General features: G+C 59.3%; 4 protein-coding genes across 4 annotated transcripts; 2 read left to right on the top strand and 2 right to left on the bottom strand.

Moving 5' to 3' along the window:
- Positions 1 to 1,062: 1,062 nt before the first annotated feature.
- GGS23DRAFT_602000 (cation efflux family-domain-containing protein) lies at positions 1,063 to 8,822 on the bottom strand (the record flags this gene model as incomplete). Its single annotated transcript, XM_051519262.1, has 9 exons — positions 1,063 to 1,805; positions 1,868 to 1,940; positions 2,004 to 2,254; positions 3,499 to 3,521; positions 4,120 to 5,351; positions 5,438 to 5,892; positions 7,332 to 7,877; positions 7,952 to 8,415; positions 8,743 to 8,822. The coding sequence occupies 9 exons, from the start codon at positions 8,820 to 8,822 to the stop codon at positions 1,063 to 1,065; spliced, it is 3,867 nt and encodes a 1,288-aa protein (XP_051376782.1).
- Positions 8,823 to 10,162: 1,340 nt separating this feature from the next.
- On the top strand, positions 10,163 to 11,808 carry GGS23DRAFT_9973 (DHS-like NAD/FAD-binding domain-containing protein). Its single transcript, XM_051521454.1, has 2 exons — positions 10,163 to 10,217; positions 10,342 to 11,808. Exon 2 carries the CDS (start codon positions 10,563 to 10,565, stop codon positions 11,766 to 11,768), a length of 1,206 nt encoding a protein of 401 aa, XP_051376781.1. The 5' UTR covers positions 10,163 to 10,217; positions 10,342 to 10,562; the 3' UTR covers positions 11,769 to 11,808.
- On the bottom strand, positions 11,809 to 12,534 carry GGS23DRAFT_9967 (uncharacterized protein). The gene has a single exon (XM_051521452.1). The coding sequence runs from the start codon at positions 12,451 to 12,453 to the stop codon at positions 11,848 to 11,850; it is 606 nt and encodes a 201-aa protein (XP_051376780.1). The 5' UTR covers positions 12,454 to 12,534; the 3' UTR covers positions 11,809 to 11,847.
- A 303-nt stretch (positions 12,535 to 12,837) lies between these two features.
- GGS23DRAFT_608633 (peptidase family C50-domain-containing protein) lies at positions 12,838 to 19,653 on the top strand. Its single transcript, XM_051520223.1, has one exon. It carries the CDS (start codon positions 13,134 to 13,136, stop codon positions 19,620 to 19,622), a length of 6,489 nt encoding a protein of 2,162 aa, XP_051376779.1. The 5' UTR covers positions 12,838 to 13,133; the 3' UTR covers positions 19,623 to 19,653.
- Positions 19,654 to 19,921: the final 268 nt, after the last annotated feature.

The following is a 19,921-nucleotide window of genomic DNA, read 5'->3' as shown; positions in this document are numbered from 1 at the left end:
TACTTGTGTAGGCATCATGTACCTCTGTACAATGCCTACTTGCGGCGTATAGTAGGTATACATATCCTATACCAGTCTCCGTCGCCGCCGCTGCGTACACGCTACATGCGCGCTGCCTGCACCCTGCCGCCAAGTTACCTCTCACAGGCATGCCGTCCAAGGTACTGCCAAACGTCATGGACTTTTCGCCCCCGTGTACCCCTTCAGGTACCGACAGCAACGAGGCCCGGGCCCCCAACACACATTGTATCGCCTGCTACGCCCACCTCTTACGGGGTGCTACCCCACGGGCCACAACTGATTTTCCATTCTTCCTCTCCGTTTTTGATGGCCTCTCCCACGTCTCTGCTCTGTGCGGAATATCTCGATGGTCTTTATCGTAACCCGCTCTCCGAAGGCCACAATCCACGGTCTCCCCACTTGCGTCACCCTGCGGATCGCCCTCCCGTAAATAGATGGCGAACACTTTTCGCACCTGTGTCGCCATCAGACGGGACCCGGAGGGATGGGCGAGGCCATCATAACTCCTCAGCGCACCAATCCGTTCCCCCGTATTGGCCCGTCCCATCGAGCGAGCCTCCCCGAGAAGCTAGCCTGCAGAGCCAGCGTGGGACCATTTGCGATGAATGACTCCCCAATTCTCAGCCTCGTCGTCGGAGCCTGACTATGATCCTACTGTCCTGCGCGCTTATCGTCGCAAGAAGGTAGATAGGTACCCGGTGGAGGCGGTGAGTTCGATACCCAAGCTAGGCTGCTTCTTCCTCTCTTCTCCTCCCCTTTCCCCTTCTCGGGGAGGGGTGCCCGTCTCAAATGTCTCGGCACGTCATGAATGATGATATCTATGCAAAGAGCTTGTCGGAGACCACGGTTGACCCACGTTTAGAAGCCTAGGTTAGCAGGACTTTCCCCCTAGCCTATGGTTTCTTCTCTCCGGGTCCGGTCTATGATGGAGTTACTTGATCTAATCTGACATGACACGGCATGGCATGGTATGGCATGACATAAGCACACGTCCCTCTATTCACATGAGTCTCGCATCAAGCGGCGGCGCTATACCGTCATCTAACGGACATTATCTCCGATCACTTGCACCAAGGCTGCTAGTCCTTGCTTTCTACTTTCTAACGAGCCTCCGAGGAATAGACTCGCTACTGGCCAAGCATGAATACCCCCCTCTTCGGCTTGGCTGTGTACGTCGACATCGTTTTCCGCTAAAAAATTAACCCAATCCTCTATGTCGAGTGCGAGAACCTCCTCGGCCCCATAAGCCACGTAGATGCCTCTCGAGGGTATCGCTTTCTTCCACCACGCCACATCTCTGTTGCTCCCCGGCGATAAGACCGGGTCGTCGATCGGAACTTTGCCGGCGGCGTATTGACGGGCATACCGGTGTAGGCTCCCGGCATCCAGATAATCACTCGCGTTGTTGCGATGCAGGTTGGAGACCAACGTTACCCAAGGCGAAATGAGCGCTGCCATCCCGGGCTTGGCCAGGCGGCAGGCTCGAATGCCGTCCATCTTTTCGAGGTCGAGGTTGGCAAGGTGAAGCAACAGAGAGAGCACAATGGTGGCTCCCGCGGAGTCTCCGCTGACGCAAATCCTGCTAGGATCCTGCACCCTCGAAAGCACATGCTCGTAACCGGCAATGGCCTCTTCCACCTGTGTTGGGAAGCTACCGTCAGGAACCAGCGTGTATTCCAGAGAAAAGACGGCCGGGTTCCGGTATCCGCTAGCGCCCAGCATGCTCTGCCATGCATGCAGGAACTCGAGGTAGAAATACCCCGAGCCCATCGAGAAGCCCCCGCCTTACAGCGCTGTTAGTCGCCTCTAGATCCTACTCTGCGGATCCAAGTCTCTTCACACATACCGTGAGCGTAGAATACGCAAACGTCCGGTGTTTGTATCGGGTCCTTTATGATCCAGATCCCTCTAAAGCGCTCCTACGAGACCCGTGTTAAAGATTGAAATATGCGCCGGTAATGGCGTGGGCATCTCGTGCCTACATGTTTATACTCATACCAGTGCATGGGAGACGTGATATATCCGTGCCGCAGCATCCGGAACCGTAAGAAAGGCAGTGCCACCGGCTTCGAGAAGAACACCCTACCGACCTTCGGCGGCAGGTTTGTGAACGCATACCGTACGCACCGAGTAACCACGTGTTCGAACGGCGAGGCCTTCCGCACGAACGGGGACTGGTCCGCATGGCTGGTGCAGTAGCGCTCGCGAATGAACTGGTAAGGCAGCTCGAATACTACCGTCGTATCGGTTAATCCATCGTCCCATCTTGGGGTGCATAACTGGATCTTCTGATCTCGCGAGCGAACTCACATAGGAACGGCAGGCACCGGAGAACGACAGAAACGGTCTCGAGTAGGCTGACGCGGACCAACAGCTGCGGCGTGAGGAAGACGCAGAAGACGATGCAGTCCAGGTAGGAAACCGGGCCCAGGTTCATGGCGACTACGGATGAACTCGAAAGGCTCTTAGCCCAGTACCCATGCTTCGAGGAAGTGCAAAAGAAGTCTAAAAGCGGTGGCCTTGGCGGCTTCTACGCCATAATTATTGCAGAGTAAGACGACAAGCAATCTTCGAATCTTTTCGCTTCGGCTTCCGGCATCTACGTCGTAGACACAGCCACGTGCGTATTCAGGTACACGGATGACAATGACAACTTGTCCCGCCACTGGATTCACCCGCAACCTAACCTCAGATGGCCAAGCCGGCGGGGCTTTAGGTGTATGCACGCCTTGACAGTGACCTGAAGTCTTCGCCCGGATGACGTCGAGACTCAGGGAAGGGAGGAAGACGAAGAGGGGGGTTTACTAATCAGGACAGACATGACAAAGCCTCAGCCACCCGCCATCGTAAGCCAAATAACGTACCCGTTGTAAGAAATCTTCCGACAGGATATGTAGGCGGGATAGGCATCGCCTGTTGTCTGGCTTATACCGTTGGCAGCACGGGTGTACAGGTATACAGGTGTACGAAATACCACCCTCTGGTTCCAACGTCGTCGCACCCGCCCGAAGACGAGGTCGTGCCACGCCCATGCTATAGGTAGGTACTACGACGCCAAAATCTGTCAGCGTGTTGCCGCTGTCGCTGCTACAACTACACCCAAGGTTCCGCGAATTGTCGGAATGACAGGTCAGCTATGGACACAGAGGCTAGGCACCACGGCAGGTAGCTGTCCAATAATTGTCTCTGGCAATGGGGTGGGACGCAATCTTCTCTTTCCACCGTTGCGGAGTTAAGACATGGTGCATGCGCATAGTAACAATGCTGACTCGGAGACGGCAGACTCGTCAGATTCTCGTGGATGATACTTACATGTGTAGACATATATCGTCTCTCGGTATATATGTGCGATTGATATATAGGTATGCAGGCTATATATGATAGCTACCTGCTGCAGCGGCAGGTACCCGAATAGGTACATGCGTAGGCAGGCAGAGGTAGGAATGCATTGCACAACACCACACCACACCACACCACCTTGGACCAGCTCGGTGAAAGTGCTCGTAGATACGCGTGGTCCGGATGTGCGAGTACGGCGAAGGCGGGATGGGAATGGGGCGTGGGCGTCTAAGTGGGCTTACATACCGAATCCGGCTCTGGATATTAAAGGAGAAGTGCGATTCTAGACGCACAACGAGTGCTCGTCTGTCTGCCGAACTTAGAATTGGTAACTAGGTAGGTAGCTTTGGGGCGTAGGTGTCTCTGGGGTCGACTACGAAGTATGCCAATCACGTAGTCCTGACTCTGCTCACGACGCCCAAGTTGGTATTCAAGAAAATAATCCTGGGGAGAGGGGGAAGTGGCGCATCTAACTTGGGTGACTGCTACGTGCCCGTCAAGGATATCTCCTCTTGTTTGGTAGACGGATCTATATAGTAACATGTCTCATGGCTCTTCTACTGTAACTACCTAAGTACAAGCCGAGACTCTCTATAGCCCCCTTCCCCCGCACCAAGCCCGGGGCACGTAAGCTTCTCAGCCAACCCCCCACTCCCCCCTACCGCTTTACTTCCTCCCCCCCCTGCCTCCCTCTAATTATGCGCCACCTTCAGGACGCGCCGCTCCATCTCCTCGAAGGCGCCGAGGACGCGGCCGTACGCCTCGAAAACGGCGGGGCGGTATCCGTCGTCGAGCTTGCGCACCTCGTCCTCCTCGCGCCAGCGGGCGGCGAGCAGGTCGTCGAAGCTCTCCCACTCGTCGTCGTCGTCGTCGTCTTCGCTCGCCCGCCCCTTGTTCTTCTTCTCGCGCTCCAGCGCCCACAGCGCCTTGTACGCGCCGCCGAGCGCGCACGCGTTGCCGCCGACGTCGAGGCGGTACACGCCCTCGGCGCCGCCCAGCACGTCGCCGAACACGCGCGCGATCGCCGGGTTCAGCGACCCGCCGCCCACCAGGTAGATGCGGCGCGGCTGCGGCGGCGGAGCGCCCGCTGCCGCCGGTGCCGATGCCGATGCCCCCCCGTCCACCAGGTTGTGCGACCGCAGCCGCATCGACAGCGCCTGCGACTCGACGATGGCGCGCGCGTCCGCCTCCGGGCCCCACGCCCCCGCCGCCTCCGCGAGCCCCGCCCCGTCCGCCGCCCCGCACGTGTACCGCCACGTCCCCGCCCGCACGTTCGGCACGATCTCCGGCAGCGGGAAGTAGAGCCCGAGGCGCGCGCGGCCGTCGGGGCTGCCGCCGAGCGGCGGCGTCGCGAGCGCGAGCGCGTTGAAGGCGGCCCAGGGGTCTTCCGGCGGCTGCCCTGGGGCGGCGGCGGCGGGCAGGCGGTCGCGGACCCGCTCGCGCGCGAGCCCGCCGTTCTTGTAGCACAGCATGAACATGTAGTGGCCGCGGGCGGTGGGGTGGTTCATGAAGTGGTAGGCGGGGTCGGGGCGGTAGGTCGGGGTGTTCATGAGGAAGGTGCTGGAGGTGCCGAGGGAGACGATGGCGTCGAGCGGGCGCAGCGGCAGCGAGAGCAGCGTGGCCGGGTTGTCGCCGGTGAAGGGCGCGACGCGGCACGCCGCGCCCAGCCCGTAGCGCGCGGCGAAGTACGGCGAGACCGTGCCGAGGCTGGCGCCGCCGTCGCGCGGCACGGGGCCGAGCTTGCGCAGCAGCGCGGCTGACGCGACGCCGTCGCCGCCGTCGCCCGCCGCCAGCGCCACCAGCGCCGGGTGCCACCGCGCCCCCGCCACGTCCCACAGATTCATCCCCGTCACGTCGCTGATGTCGATCGGCGCGATCGCCCCCAGCAGCACCGACGCCAGGAACGACGACGCCAGCGAGATCCGCGCCGTCCCCTCGTACACCTCGGGCCGCCGCCGCCGCATCCGCAGGATCTGCGTGCCCGTGAAGCGCTGGTCCGTCCGGCGCGTTAGCCCCCCGGCCGCGTGGCTCGGTTTAAAGGGGGGGACAGTGGAGGAAAGAAGGAGAGGGGACGTACGTGGTGGGCAGCGCTCCCGGTGGCCTCGGCGAGCTGCTGGGGGCCGCCGAGGCAGGCGTCGAAAAGGTCGCACTCGGCCTGGGTGCTGTGGTCCTGCCAGTTGGGGGCGAAGGGGTAGGCGAAGGCGGCAGCGAGCTGGCGGACGAGGGGGCCGGCGGCGGGGGCGCCGTCGAGGGCGGCGAGCGCGGCCTCGGCGCGCGCGCCCCAGTACACGCTCGCGTGCTGCTGGCCGGAGCCGCTGACGCCGCGCACGCGCCCCAGCGGGCAGCCCTGCGCCCGCAGCCGCTCCAGCACCAGGTCCAGCGCCTCCACCCACATCGCCACCGGCGCGAACACCTCGCCCTCCGCCTCGTCCGCCAGCACCCCCTTCCGCACCCCGTACCGCGCCCCCAAGTCCGCGTCGAAGTCCACCTTGGCCTCGCTGACCACCTTGAGGTCCGACGCGATGACGATGGCTGTCGCTCGAGTTAGCTCCGCGCATTTTCGCTCTTCTTCTCTCCCCCCCCCGCCAAATTTTTTTTTTTTCCGGGGGGGGAGAGGGGGGTTTCTTCTTCTTCCCCTCGCTCGTTGTACGCCGGCGACGACGGTAGTGGTCGAGGCAAGCCGGTCAGTAGGTAGAAGTAGCCGGTGCCAACGTACCCTTCAGCTGCTGGGTCGAGAGGTCGAACCCTAGATACAACGGCCCCGTGTCCATCCTGCCGGCGGCCTAGGTAGGCGGATGCAAGGTGCAAGCTGTAAGTCCAGAGCTCGAAGCGGCAGGGCCAAGTTTTTTTTTTGATCCTGGCTACCCTTCCTTGCGACTTCCTTTGTCTTCCCTCTTTGTTCGCCTTTTCTTTCTCAAATAAAAAGAAAAAAAAAAAAGACCAAGCAATCGAGAACACAACTGGAAGTAAGGAAAACAGAAGAAGACCCTGAGGATCCCCAAGGTTATTAGTTTTCCGCAACGCGCCCCCCCTCAAGACCTGGGTATTTAATTCCCATGTATCGTCCGATGTTATAAAAGGTAGGTAGGTATCTGACCGGATTGGAGCGGCTGCTACGTACTGCGTCTAGGTAGATACGTTAGGCGCTGGGTGGGCTTAAGACAGTGTGTTATTATCCTTCTACCTGACCCTAGGCACTCAGCAATACGGCACGCACGATACGACGGCGTCATCAGATCAGCACGAGGGATCTCGGCATGGCGGGGCAATTCAAGCCTTATCAATTTAGCCTAAAGACGCCCTGTCAGATCCAGCCCAATCGTGGGAATCCGATAGAGACTCTAGACCGTCTTGGGTACTCCACTGAGCAACGAGTTCGCGATGCGGCGAAACTTGGCCGAATTCGCACATGGCAGAAGAGGCGCAAAGAGCCTGGCTAGCTCTGCTTTCAAGTCCGGCTCGGGTTTATTCAGCTTTCGATGTCGCCAGCTGTCTCTATGTAGCTAAGTTACTGCTCTAGCCTCGGGGGGGGCTCTATCACTTCGATGTCTGGTCCATGAATGCATCAGCCCCGGCAAAATGTGCTCGACAGAGCTCTCTCTTCTACCATCTCTGCTCCAAGATTTTGTGCATATGCTGTCCTCCAATCCCGTAATCTTCCAATGCCATTGGCTAGCAACGGAAACTGTTGCTACGTCCTTGCAAATGCCGTTCGACGCACTCCAGGCCACGTATAATACACGCGTGCTCCCTGCCTGTCCAGAGAGTCACGCCCGCTAAATGTCCGACGACGTGATTTTGGTATCATCAATATGTCGACCTTCCTGAGGGCCCGTTACTCTAAGCCAACGCCGAAAACGCCAAAAGGGGAATGTGTCTTCGATGCATACGTCATCATTTCGACTTGTGGTCGTGATCGTGTTTCCCGTTCCCATTATGCTGGTGGTTTTCGGCCTCCTCGGGTTCGGGACTCGATCGGGGGCTCACATCGGCGGCGATAAATTCGTCAAACTTGGGCCCGGTGGTTACCTCCTTCGGGGTAAACCGGATTCTGATTTTGCGAACACCGCGCACCTTGCTGCCGATAAGGGTTCTAATCTGCTCTTCGGCATTTCTAATATCTCCTACCGTCCAAGTGCTCGGCACGCCCACCTCCAGATCGACCAGATAGTTTTGCCCAGACTTGACGCCGGATACGTCGCGAAGCTCCATCTCGTGGCCGTCGGTAATGTCCGAAAAGACCCTCTGCGCGTGTTTTCGGACCGACCCCTTAACTTCGTCGTCGATGCTGCGGTCGGCCAGTTCGAAGAGCGCGGATATGGTGTTCTCAACACCCGCCTTCACCACCAGTACCGAGATGAGGAGACCGCCGACGGGATCCAGCCACGCCGCATTCTCCACCAAGTTCGCGCCCAAGATTACCGCCAACGTAACGAAACCGGTGAGGCTGTCAACTCGGTGGTGGACGGCGTTCGATGCGAGAACGGTGGATTTGCGCTCGCGAGCTACTTTCATGGCTGTTTGAGGGGGCAATGGTCAATACCGACACTGCTGGCACAATCGGCTGAGTTGAGGGGTGGGCGACACTTACTGGCATGATACAGCCATTCCTTTATGGCAACCGTACCCGCGGCCAGCCAGGCAGCATGCAGGCTCGGTATCGCATCACCAGCATGATCGTGCCCGTGGGAATGGCTATGCGCATGGGCCATCAGATCGGCGGCGGATGCCGAGTCCAGAAAGAAGTGGCCATAGAGGGTCAGAAGACCGCCGTAGCCCATCCACAGGCCGCCAAAAAGCAACATGCTAGACACACCTAGGGATCCCAAACTCTCGATCTTGCCAAAGCCAGTCGGGAACCTGTCGGTGGGCGGGCGCAAACTCCAGGAGATAGTGGCCAGGGTCAAGATGTCGGAGGCGAGGTCGGTCAAGCTGTGGATGGCATCGGCAACCATTGCTCTCGAATTGAACATGTAACCGCCGATGCCTTTCGCGATGGCCATGCCTAGGTTCGAATAGAGGCCGATCCGGGTGATGCGCACGCCGGCGTCGTTCCTGTTCTGAGATGTGAGGTAGACATTGTCGTGGTGGTGATGCCCGTGGCCGTGTTTGTGGCCACTGTGGCTTCGCGTCTGGGTGATGGTGGCCATGATGGGAAAGAGACGGTAGAATCGGCTGTGGAGGGTATGGGTTGAGTGCGAGTCAGGAAGGGAAGAAGAGGAAGAGGGCGACGAAGAAGGCGGGTGAAGGGAAAAAGAGGTAGAATGGCAGTGGGTTGTGAGGACGCGTCGCACATGGATGGTTTGGCGGAGATGTGTCCTAAAGAGGAGATAGATGGGCTGCTGCGGGCGGGTAAAGGCTATGCTCAGGCCTGTAGCTGACGTTGCAAGGCCAGGGGCAGCTGTGACGGCCTGACGCAGGTGGCCTCGGCATGGCCTGCCCAGAAGAGCAGGCGGAAACATTTCTGCGGCGACAACCAGGCGGCAGTACTGTCTGGGTACCAGGCAGGACGGCACGGCACAGCACAGCACAACACGGAACGGCACAGTACCAGACCAGGACACGATACCTCTAAAGAGGAGGGGAACAAAGAGCCTAACAGGTACCTCCTATATGCAGGTAGCGCAGACCCGTAGCGTGTTGCCGGTACCTGATAAGGGATGGTAGGCGGCGAGTGACCTATGTAAGTAAACAGTGGTTTAGGTGGTAAGGCCAACGCCGGTGCGGGACGCGAGGCAGACAGGAGAGGCACAGCGAGGGAGAGTGATGTACTGTGCTTGTAACAGGAACCGTAGCGCCCTATATACCTCTACTTGTTATCCACAGAGGGGGGGTGGGGGTAGGTTGAGAGACGGGAAGACCGTGACCGGCAACAACGGCGGAAAACGTAGGCACGGCGGAGGAGACGGCGGTGGCAGAGGCGAGTAAGTAGGTGCGCAAGTGCGTGCCGGGCGGGAAATGGGGCCGAGATATGCCAGCGACTCAACGTGGGAGGAGGGCGAAGCCGGCGGAGTTGAGTCGGGTTGAGGCGAGTTGGTGAGAGGGCAGAGGGCAGAGGGCATGCAAGGAGGAAGCGGGAGTAGAAGAGCACGACGAAGTCGCTCTGCAGTGACGCACGCGCCTATCTTTGTAGGGACGCGAGCGCGTATATAGGTAGGTACCTAACGTAGCACCGACCCGGACCGGTGTGGGAGCGTGGGATCAAGAGAGGACGAGGTGCGGCCCCGTCGCAATGGAAAAGCGTCTTTGAGGGTGCCCGTATTAGATGCGTGCTTGTTTCCTGGCGCCAGCAACGACATCGGATGGGGCGGGCAGAGCGAGAGAGAGCATGGCAGGGTGGAAAGGGGAAAAAAAAATTATAGGTTACCAATGGGAATCTTTGCAATTTGATCTTTTCTGCTGTCTAGCCCGCCGGCCCACCACACACTAGCAGAGGGAGGTATACGCAGTTGAGGCGGGGCGGGCGGGCATACTACGGACATGCACATGTACCTGACGGCGTAGGGTCCCTGAAAAGGATACTTGCGTCTCGTTTCAGCAGAAGTACCCCTCTAGGAGAGCGACCGCCTGGGCATGTAGTATTAGTGCAGTAATGAGGTGCGTGACCAGCCGCTAAGCACCCCGCTTGGCCAGCCAGGTACAAGCTTATCGGTCTTCGCAAGTACTTGCGCAGCTGGGTCTGCTTTTGGTGGGGGTGGGAGGGTACCTGGGCCAGAGGCAGAGGTATGTCCGAGAGGGGGCTTGCTCCGAGAACCGACGCCGTCCCCGGAGGGAGGATCAGAAGTGGCATCTACAGGGCCGACGTAAGTATACCAGGGGGGGCCGTGAGGATCCTGCCTTGCCTACTATAATATAAGGTAAGGTACCTTACCTGTCGTGGTGTACTTAAATATACCATACCTGATCCACCTGCCTGGAGGTACTTAGGTACCGCCAGGTGCCTAGGCTGATCTTACTCATACGTTAGATAAACCTATCCAGGTTTCCTAGGCACATACTCAGTGATGATTTCACTGTATGCAAAATCGACCCGTCCTGAGACAACCTTCAGCCTCACCCGTCACCCAATCCCTGCTTCTAGGCCTGCCAACATAACCTACCTACCTGAGGCATCTACTGCTATGCCACCGACCCCAATGTGTCCGGGGTACGCTAGGAGGTAGTCCCACATCACATTCCCCTCCGATCCGGCATCTCTCTCGATGCGCAGGCCGTATCTGCGCATTCCGTACACCGATGTATTAGCATCGCCCACCGTCGTCCCCCAGACCGCCGCCACCGTCTCCGGTGCCGTTGCCGCCCTGCGGGAGTTCTTCGGGGCCCCGCCCCCTCCTTCGGCCGCCTCCGCTGCCACCGTCGTCCTCTCGGGGGCCGGCATATCCGTAGCCAGCGGGCTCGCCGATTACAGGGGGCCCAAGGGCACCTATCGCGTGAACAAGACCTACCGGCCCATCTACTACCACGAGTTCGTGCAAGACCACGAGGCCCGGAAGCGCTACTGGGCCCGCAGTTTTCTCGGCTGGACGAACCTCCTCAAGGCGAAGCCTAACGTCGGCCACTACGCGGTGAAGCACCTCGGCGACCTGGGACTGGTTCACAGCGTCATCACCCAGAACGTAGATTCTTTCCATTCCAAGGCGCACCCCCAGCTGCCTACGCTCGAGCTGCACGGCTATCTGAGATCTTGCGTGTGTACATCATGCCACGAGGAGCTGCCCCGAGACCTGTTCCAAGACGAGCTGGCTAGACTAAATCCCGCTTGGGCAGCTTTTCTCGCCGAGATCCTGGCCACCGGTGCCCTGGACGCCGAGAACCCCGACGAGAGGCGGGCCAAGGGGTTGAGGACAAACCCCGACGGTGACGTCGACCTCCCGGATGCCCCCTATACTACATTTCGCTATCCCGCCTGCCCCAAGTGCCTCGCCGCCCCGCCTGCCGTCGCCGACGGGAGCCACGCGACAGTCGAGGTCGACGCCGAGGGGGCTTGGAAGGCGACAAGCACCGCCGGGATATTGAAGCCAGCCGTTACCATGTTCGGAGAGAACATACAGCCGCCGGTCAGGGCCGCCGCCGAGCAGGCCGTCGAAAACGCCGCGCGACTGCTAATCCTGGGCACCTCTCTGGCTACCTATTCCGCATGGCGCCTAGCCAAAAGAGCTAAGGATCGAGGTATCCCTATAGCCATCATCAACTTGGGCGGCGTTAGGGGCGAGGACACCTTGTTTGGCGATATCGACCCGGCCCAGGAGGGGGGTAGAGGCGTAAGAGCGGAGTTGTCCACCGACGAGTTGCTGCCCGAGCTCGTACAACAGCTTAGACTGTCATCGGGTATCAAGGCGGCCCCGGGTAGCCGCGATTATGCCACCGAGAAACATGGGGCCTCGGTTTTCAAAGACATGGTGTCGTGAGAGCGTAGAGCGATCACCCCGACAGATATATACATATATATGCAATGTAGATTTCTCTTGCCATGCAGGTGGCCGTAGGCTAGAAGAAATTCGAATAACCTCCAGTCTTCGACTGGCGTTTCTCCTTGTCCTCCGGATTGACTTTTGTTCGAGGGGCCGGCTCCGTAGTTGGGGGTTCCGGCTGTTTCCTCTTGTTGGTGTTCGTATTCTGGAAATCGTCCCTTTCGAGCTCTCGCAGTACTTGTCCCCACTCCATCTCTTTCGCAGCGTCGCCGGTGCCTAGTACCTTTTCGACATCAACCGCTTCGCCTTTTTGTAGCTTCTCCACCACCTCGCGCAACAGTCCGATGCGAACCTCGGAGCGTCTCATGAAAGCATCGAATTCCCTCTTTAGGGCGATCATCTGGATGGACATGGACCCGATGAAGAGGAATATGACGATGAAGAAGGTAGCCGGGTTCCATTCTTTCGTCTTTGGCTTCTCTCGACTCCTCGAGCTCCCCGGCTGTTCCCAACGCCGGAATGGTTTCGGTACGAGGCTTTTCCAGAACGATAGCTCCGCGACTCTAGGGACGAAGCTCACATGTCGAATAAGCTGCCGCTGGCCGGGGTGAGCTGGGTGCGCAACTGCGGGCCAAATAACACCTGAAACCCCTGCAGCCTTGCGAAAAAGCTGTCTACCCATATTAGTGCAGCGTTGCTGGTGTTTAAATGTGATGTGTGTACGGATGGGGAAAAAAAGGAAAGAGAAAATAATATCTACAGTGCAATTCTATCGGGTAGATAATTGGGTGTATTATCTAAACTAGCGGTTTCTATTAGATGCATACACATACCTAGTATGTACATATGATACTTTAAGAAAGTATCTTTACTTGCATTTGCAGATAACCAGGAACTGAATTATGGGGTAACGTAGAGCACCGACCGCCACCAGATGGCACCGGATGACACGCTAATTGGGGGTGAACTGGCCGTTGCCCCGTCGACGTGTTTATGCTATTTTGGGCCAATTAGCATCTACCTGGACAAATCCAGACGAACACATACTAAGCACTTCCCAAGCCCACACCAGCATTTCATGTTGTGTCATAAAGCTCAACCGCTACATACCTTGTTGCTCCATATGCGGCAGTATTCACAATCCTGAATGTGAAATTTTTTTGCTCCTCCTGCGCTTTGCTTTGCACAAAATACCCCATACGTACATTTCTAAGGTCCAGGCTCCGGAGTCTTCTGTACGCGATTCCTCCTACACGACATGCGCAGCCTTAACGTGTTGTAGCTGACCGTATATCCCTCCAGTTCTCCTATCCCAGACGATATGAATAGCTGTCGAAACGCAAAGAAACGTTGCACCTGAAAATGGATTCGGCATCCTCTCGAGCCGACACAGTTCGGACGGCCATCACATCAGTATCAACATGCACGCCTGTCACCTTGGCTATCGTGAAGGAGCTCCTCCAAATCAACGAACAAGACAACGACACATCTCGGCCCGCATCGAGAGCCCGGCCAGCAAAGGCACCGCGAGCGCCAAGTAGAATAGCACAATGCAACCAGGGCAATGGGGGGAGCCTGTCCCCGAGAGAGAGGGCAGTATTGGCTACGCAAATTATCACCGGAAGCCTCAAGGCGCTGGGGGAGGCAGCAAAGGGCACGTCAAGTCCAAGTACACAAGAGCCGTCAAAGGATGACTCGGTCATGCCTATGCCTCGGAAAGGCATGCGACGATCCAACTCGGCTCCTATGCAACCCTTGCAACCTCGCCAACTAAACAGAGTCACAACATCGCCTCCTGTCCAGAAAGTGCTTCGGTCACCCACGTCGATCGCTACATCCACGGGCTGCTTGGCAACGGTAGAGTGTGCGAGAGCTGCTTTTTCTGCATTAAGAGCATTGCAAGCCTCCAGGGCAGTTCAGCTCCCCGAATTACAATTGGAATCTGGGATGTCCTCTTTCGTGAACAGGCTCATTGGGTTGGACCTGTTCGATCAAGCAGCGAAGGAATTGCGGATGCTCAAACGACGCCTTGAATCTATGAATAACGGGGATGGTGCCAAGAAAGTATCAACACGCTCAGGGCCAGAGACGAATACGGCGTCGAAGATGCTCTCTGAATTGTTAGATTACCCTGGCATCACCACCTCCGGCTCGCTCCTCAACTTGGTCATTTCCTCCCAGCTTCAAGCTCTCCGAATCATCCACGGCCTCAAGAAATCGTCACATCTAGAAAGTATATTGCCGTTACTGCGGGAAAGCTGCTCATCGTCGCCCATAAACCTGCTCATGATGTCCCTCAAGGATGACAACCCAGACCAGACCAAGTGCGCAAAACAGTTGGAGAGCCTGTCTCAAAGCCTTCTCTCTCTAACGCCCGGCGTATCGGCGAAAGATGACGATTTTGCCGTGGAGCCGAGGCTGTCCCCTCGTCCCGAGGTAGCTCTCGAGGTGCAGGCCCTCGGCCTCACCACGAGGTTGCAGTCCTGGACTGTGTCTGGTCACAGGGGAGATGTGGACAAGGACGTACTATCCCCCCTATCAAAATGCCTGGCGGCCTTCACGAGAAGAGCGTCCCCGAAGCACTTTTCTCTCGCGTCCTCGGCGTTTTCCCAGGTTCTGAAACGAGTCGAGAAACTAGGACTTAGGCCGGCCGAGTCTTCGCGGTCACCCTTGGCAGCAATATATCAAGTTCTTGCTGGCGCGTCTCGAGAGTCTGGAAACAACGACGAAGCGAAGAAATGGCTGGCGAAGTTGAAATCCCTGACGAACCCGAGCGAAGATTCCGCGGCCAAGTGCTGCTCGATAACCGCCCAACTGTTGGCGCTCTCCCTCAAGCAGTCGTCTCAGATCGACGATAACCTGCTGTCGGAAGTCATAGATGGTCTGCGAGGGTCGGTCGGAGGCAACGGCAACGAACTAGACGACCTCCTAATCAGCGTATGTCTGCTACGAAAATCGGTAATGAACTTGATCACGGCAAAAAAAGTCGATCCAACCTCAGTTTCACAAGCCACGTCCAAGCTTCTCGAAGCCTTCATCTTCCAATTGCCACGTTTTACCCTTCGATGGCTAGGGAAGCCTCCAAGCTCGACCAAGGCTACGAAGGACTTCCTTCGTTTCGAACAGCGTCGAGAACTCCTGTCGACATACCTTCCCCACATTCTCGACTCAGCCTTGATGCTCTCGAAGCTGCTTCTGGACGAAGATAAACTGGCGTGGGATGTCATGGATTCAACACTTCAAGACTGCTTAGCCATCTTAGAGAACATGGGGGATCTAGCTCGACCAGGCTCCAAATGTAATCCATCGCCCTCCTACCATGTCAAGATCTCGCATTTTTACTACCAGCAGCATCTCGTTCTGCGAAAATATGGCTCTAAGTCGACAGAGACTACTTCCCTGAAAGCCCTAAGAAAATCTATCGACAGCGTCAAGAACCAGTCTGAAGCCGAGCAAACCCGAGCTCAGCTGCTCGTGAAATGGGAAAGATTTGCCGAGCTTTGTAGAGCTTCCGGTAGAGTCGAAGATGCCATCGACGCTCTTCGCGCTATCAGAGACCACCTCGTCCGAGAAGACATCGTGCCAACCATCACTACTAGCTTAGCGACGCAGCCCTGGCTTGTAGCTTGGCAGCAGAATTCCAATATCGAATTGCTCTCGCGGACAGTCTGCAACCTTGCTAAGCTCGACCGGAAACACAACGACTGGACTTGGCTGCTGGTTGGTTCCGACAAAGCCACAGCCCTCGAGCATGATCTCTACGCCATTATCTCCAAGGATTCCAGATACCGCCAAGGCCTCGATTTGTCTAACTCTACGGTCAAGTCGCTGTTAGAGTTCTACTCTGTCGAACAACACCCGATTCGCAGGCTCCGGACTTTACTTCAACTCCTCACGATGAACGTAGGGGCACAGACTGGGCTGGACGATTTGCGAAAGGAAGTGGAGGCTGTTCTCAAGGCCATCACGGAAGAGGTCGTCGGGGACGACGCTGGCTTGATCCGTTATACCCCCCACCTTCAGGCATTAGCAGCATGCGTATTCGGGCTTCTCGACTCAAACATAGACTCCCCGCAGGTTAAGAAAGCGCTTTCCGGTTGGAGAGACATGATCTCTAAATGCCAATCGGCCGAGCAGCTAGCACTTCATATCGACAACCCTCCACAACTCCTTACGAACCTGCAATCCCTCGTGGACTTTGCAAGGATCAAGGGGCTAGAAGCCCTCCAGACGGAAATCCTCGAGCTCTCGATAAACCTTTCCAAGGTCGCAGCCGAGAATAATCTTGAAGTCCTTATAACCCAGGGTATCGCGCTCTCTCGGCAGCATCTCAGCCACGGCTGGTCGTCAAAAGCAGAAAAGCTTCTACGAGACAACCAAGAACTCATTTCCCAGCCCGAGGTTGCTAGAGAGCTCGCGGTCAATTTCCACTTATCTGCCGCCGAGTACCACTTATCCCTAGGCGCCCTCGACAAAGCCGATCAGCATTTACGCGATGCCCAGAATGCCGAGATGGCCCTGTCTTCTGAGCCAGCTTCGAGAAAAGCGAAGGGTTCTAGCCGGAAAGTCATGATAGCATATGCCTACTCGCTATGCTCTAGCCTCGCCCTCGAGCGTGGTGACTGTCATCGCGCCCTACTCTTTGCCAGGATAGCAGTGAAGAGATTATTCCACGATTGGTCTAAGTTAGAGGAGATGAGGTCCGCCAGCCATGAGACTTCCCCCGAGGATTCTACGCAGTCAGATGCGTCAGAGAAAGACACAAGCATGAGTAATTCTTCCTTGGTCAAGGCGGACCTTACCCGGGCAAATGCTGGCCCCGAGTTTTGGGCTTTGGTATATCCCTTATTCCGATTTCTACTTCAGCTCTCGTCGACGTACGCACATGTAGGCATGTACCAAGAGACACTATACTATGCTGAGCAGGCACAAAAGGTCGCGAAAAGCATGGAATCAGCAGCATACCTCTCACAGTCCCTCACCTGGCTGTCGTGGGTGTGGCTCACTGCTGGCAAGCCGAATAAGGCCTTGGAGCTGGCATTGGAAGCAAAGCCTATAGCTCTAGGATTGGAGCCTACTTGCCAGAACGCGAAGGTGCTGTGCCAGCTCGGTTCCATCTATGGGGAGACGGAAGACCCAGAGGAGCAGGCAGAGTTGGTAGGTAGAGCCGAGTCTATGCTCAAATTGTTAAGCGTTGGCAGCCCGAGCCCGAGCAACGCAGCGAGCGAGCTAGAATCGAGAATGACAGAGCTCGACATAAAAGAAAAGCCCGCCGTCAAGACCACTGCGCGCCGCGCCGCGACAACCAAGCCCACGAAGACAATAGCGAGAGCTCCGAGCAGGAACGCCTCGAAGAAACCAGCATCGAAAACGCCAGAGCCCCCAGTCGAAGAACCACCGCGCGCCAAGTCTGAGGAGATGCAACTTTCCTTCCTACGCGCGTCCGTCCTGCAGAACCAATCCATCCGCCTCCTCAATGAGAGCAATTGGACGGCGGCCGTATCTACCCTCCGGAACGCGCATGAGCTATCTAAGCTGCCGGCGGACGTCTCTCAGGCCTGCTTCCTGATGGGCATTGCGCTGATCGGGCAGAGCCTGGAGCAGATGGGGCACGACGCAATATTCTCCGTGATCCAGGACTCGACGCTTTCGTTCCCGTCCGTGGCCGGGCCGGTCCAGGACAAGCCGCCGGCGGCGAAGGCTGCGGCGGTGGCGCGCAAAGGCCGCGGCCCGGCGCTGAACGCGCGCTCGTTCGTCGACAAGCTGCGCGAGGCCCAGGGCCACCTCCTGGCCGCCCACTCGATCGCGAGCCTCAACGGCGACGGGCGCCTGGTCCACCGGATCGCCATAGCGCTGCAGAACGTGGCCATCCTCCTGTCCAACACGAACCCGTCGCGGCCGGCGGCGAGCCACCCCGCGCACGCGACCTGCACCGTCGAGCTCGCGCGGAACCTGACCTGGCGCCGCGAGCGCAAGGCGCTGCACCTCGACATGGCCCGCGAGGCGCGGCTCGACTGGCCGATCGCCGTGGACGACGACGCGGAGGCCGAGGGCCGGCGCCACAGCCTCGGCTTCTCGCTCGACCTCGACCGCTTCGAGCGCGACTACGTCGACGTGATCCCGCCGGCGTGGAACGTGGTCTCGGTGTCGCTGAGCGAGGACGAGCGCGACCTGTGCATCACGCAGCTGCGGCCGGGCGCGGCCGGCGGGCCGTTCGGCATCCGGCTGCCGCTCGAGCGCGCGAGCTCGCGCGACGCGGGCACGCCCGTATTCGGCTTCGCGCGCGGCCGCGCCGAGCTGCGCGAGATCGTCGACGCCGCCAACCGCACGAGCCACGACGCGCGCGACATGAGCCGCAAGGGGGCGCGGTCCGCGTGGTGGGCCGAGCGCGAGGCGCTCGACGAGCGCATGCGCGACCTCGTCGAGGCCGTCGAGGAGATCTGGCTGGGGGGCTTCCGCGGCATCCTGGCGCCGCCGCCGCGCCAGCGCCGCCGCCGCGCCCGCGCCGCCGCGCTCGCGCGCTTCCGCGAGACCTTCGCCGCCATCCTCGATAAGTACCTGCCGTCGCGGCGGCAGGTGCGCGGGCGCAAGACCAAGGCCGCGACGACGACGACCGCCCAGGCGCCGCCGCCGCCGCCGCGCGTCGGCCTCGACGAGCGCATCTACGACCTCTTCGTCGGCCTCGGCGACGCGACCCAGCCCGGCCTGTACCTCGACGAGCCGCTGACCGACCTGCTGTACTTCGTCGTCGACATCCTGCAGTTCCACGGCGAGCGCAACGCCTACGACGAGATCGACTTCGACCACATGGTGGTCGACACCTTCGACGCCCTGTACGCGTACCACCACGAGGTCGCCCGGGCCCCCGCCGCCGCCGACGACAGCGACGGCGAGGACGGCCCGGAAAGCGAAGACCCGCCGCACACGATCCTCGTCCTCGACCGCGCCCTCCACGCCTTCCCCTGGGAGTCGCTTCCCTGCCTCCAGGGCGTCGCGGCGTCGCGCGTGCCGTCGCTCGCGTGCCTGCGGCGGCTCATCCTCGAAGCGCGGCCACCCGCTGCTGCTGCTGCGGCCCGCAGCGGCCATCACGCGTCGGCGAACTCGGGGACGTACATGCTGAACCCGAGCGGGGACCTGGCGAGCACGCAGGCGACGTTCGGCGGGGCGCTGGCGCGGGGGCTGGGGCCGGGGTGGCGCAGCGTGGAGGGGCGGGCGCCGGCGGAGGAGGAGTTCGCGGCGGCGCTGGCGGCGCGGGACGTGCTGCTGTACTTCGGGCACGGCAGCGGGGCGCAGTACGTGCGGGGGCGGACGGTGCGCGGGCTGGCCAAGTGCCGGGCGGCGGCGCTGCTGATGGGCTGCTCGTCGGCGTCGCTCGCGGACGTCGGGGCGTTCGAGCCGCACGGGCCGGCCCGCAACTACATGCTCGCGGGCTGCCCGGCCGTCGTCGGCACGCTCTGGGACGTGACGGACCGCGACATCGACCGCTTCACCGCGCGCGTCTTCGAGGAGTGGGGGCTGCTCCCGCGCGGCACGTTCGGCGAGCCGGACGCGGCCAAGCGCAACAAGGGCAAGGGCAAGGGCAAGGCGAAGCAGGCGGACCCCGACGACGAGGCAGACGAGGGCGCGGAACCGGCGTCCCGCGACACTAGCAGGAGCAAGAGCCGCAGCCGCAGCCGCGGCCCCAATCAGGACAGGAAGAGGCCGCCGGCCGGAGACGCCCCGCCGGACGACAGCGCGAGCCTCGTCGAGGCCGTGTCCCGCGCCCGCGACGCCTGCCGCTTCAAGTACCTCACGGCGGCGGCGGTGTGCGTCTACGGCATCCCGGTGTTCCTCGACAAGAGCGGGCAGTGAGCGGTCGCCGGTATAGACGGGTCCGGGGGGAAGGAAAGGGGTTGGGAAAGGGGGCGGGAAGGGGAGACGCGCTACTACAAATCACTATCGGCTGCATACAGGATCACGGGCGTTGGGGCGTTGGGCCAAGGACGGACGGGGGCGCCGACATCTACGGTCCGCTCCGTAGTCTGCTTGCTGTTCCTGCCGGTGTTGTTGCTATTGTTCGGTTCTTGATACCTTTGTTTCTCGGAGCTTTTCTCTGCTGCTAGCTAGACTCGGCCGCCTCAGCCCCAATCACATCTACATCTATTACTACT

Source organism: Durotheca rogersii, assembly GCF_024521655.1.
Source record: "Durotheca rogersii strain YMJ 92031201 chromosome Unknown GGS23scaffold_1, whole genome shotgun sequence".
NCBI lineage: Eukaryota > Fungi > Ascomycota > Sordariomycetes > Xylariales > Xylariaceae > Durotheca > Durotheca rogersii.
The sequence above is the reverse complement of the archived record's forward strand: the minus strand, read 5'-3'. Positions and strand labels throughout refer to the sequence as shown.

Excerpts from the sequence above, each read along its gene's own strand:
- GGS23DRAFT_9973 (XM_051521454.1), top strand. The coding sequence starts at position 10,563 with ATGCGCAGGCCGTATCTGCGCATTCCGTACACCGATGTATTAGCATCG.
- GGS23DRAFT_9967 (XM_051521452.1), bottom strand. The coding sequence starts at position 12,453 with ATGGGTAGACAGCTTTTTCGCAAGGCTGCAGGGGTTTCAGGTGTTATT.
- GGS23DRAFT_608633 (XM_051520223.1), top strand. The coding sequence starts at position 13,134 with ATGGATTCGGCATCCTCTCGAGCCGACACAGTTCGGACGGCCATCACA.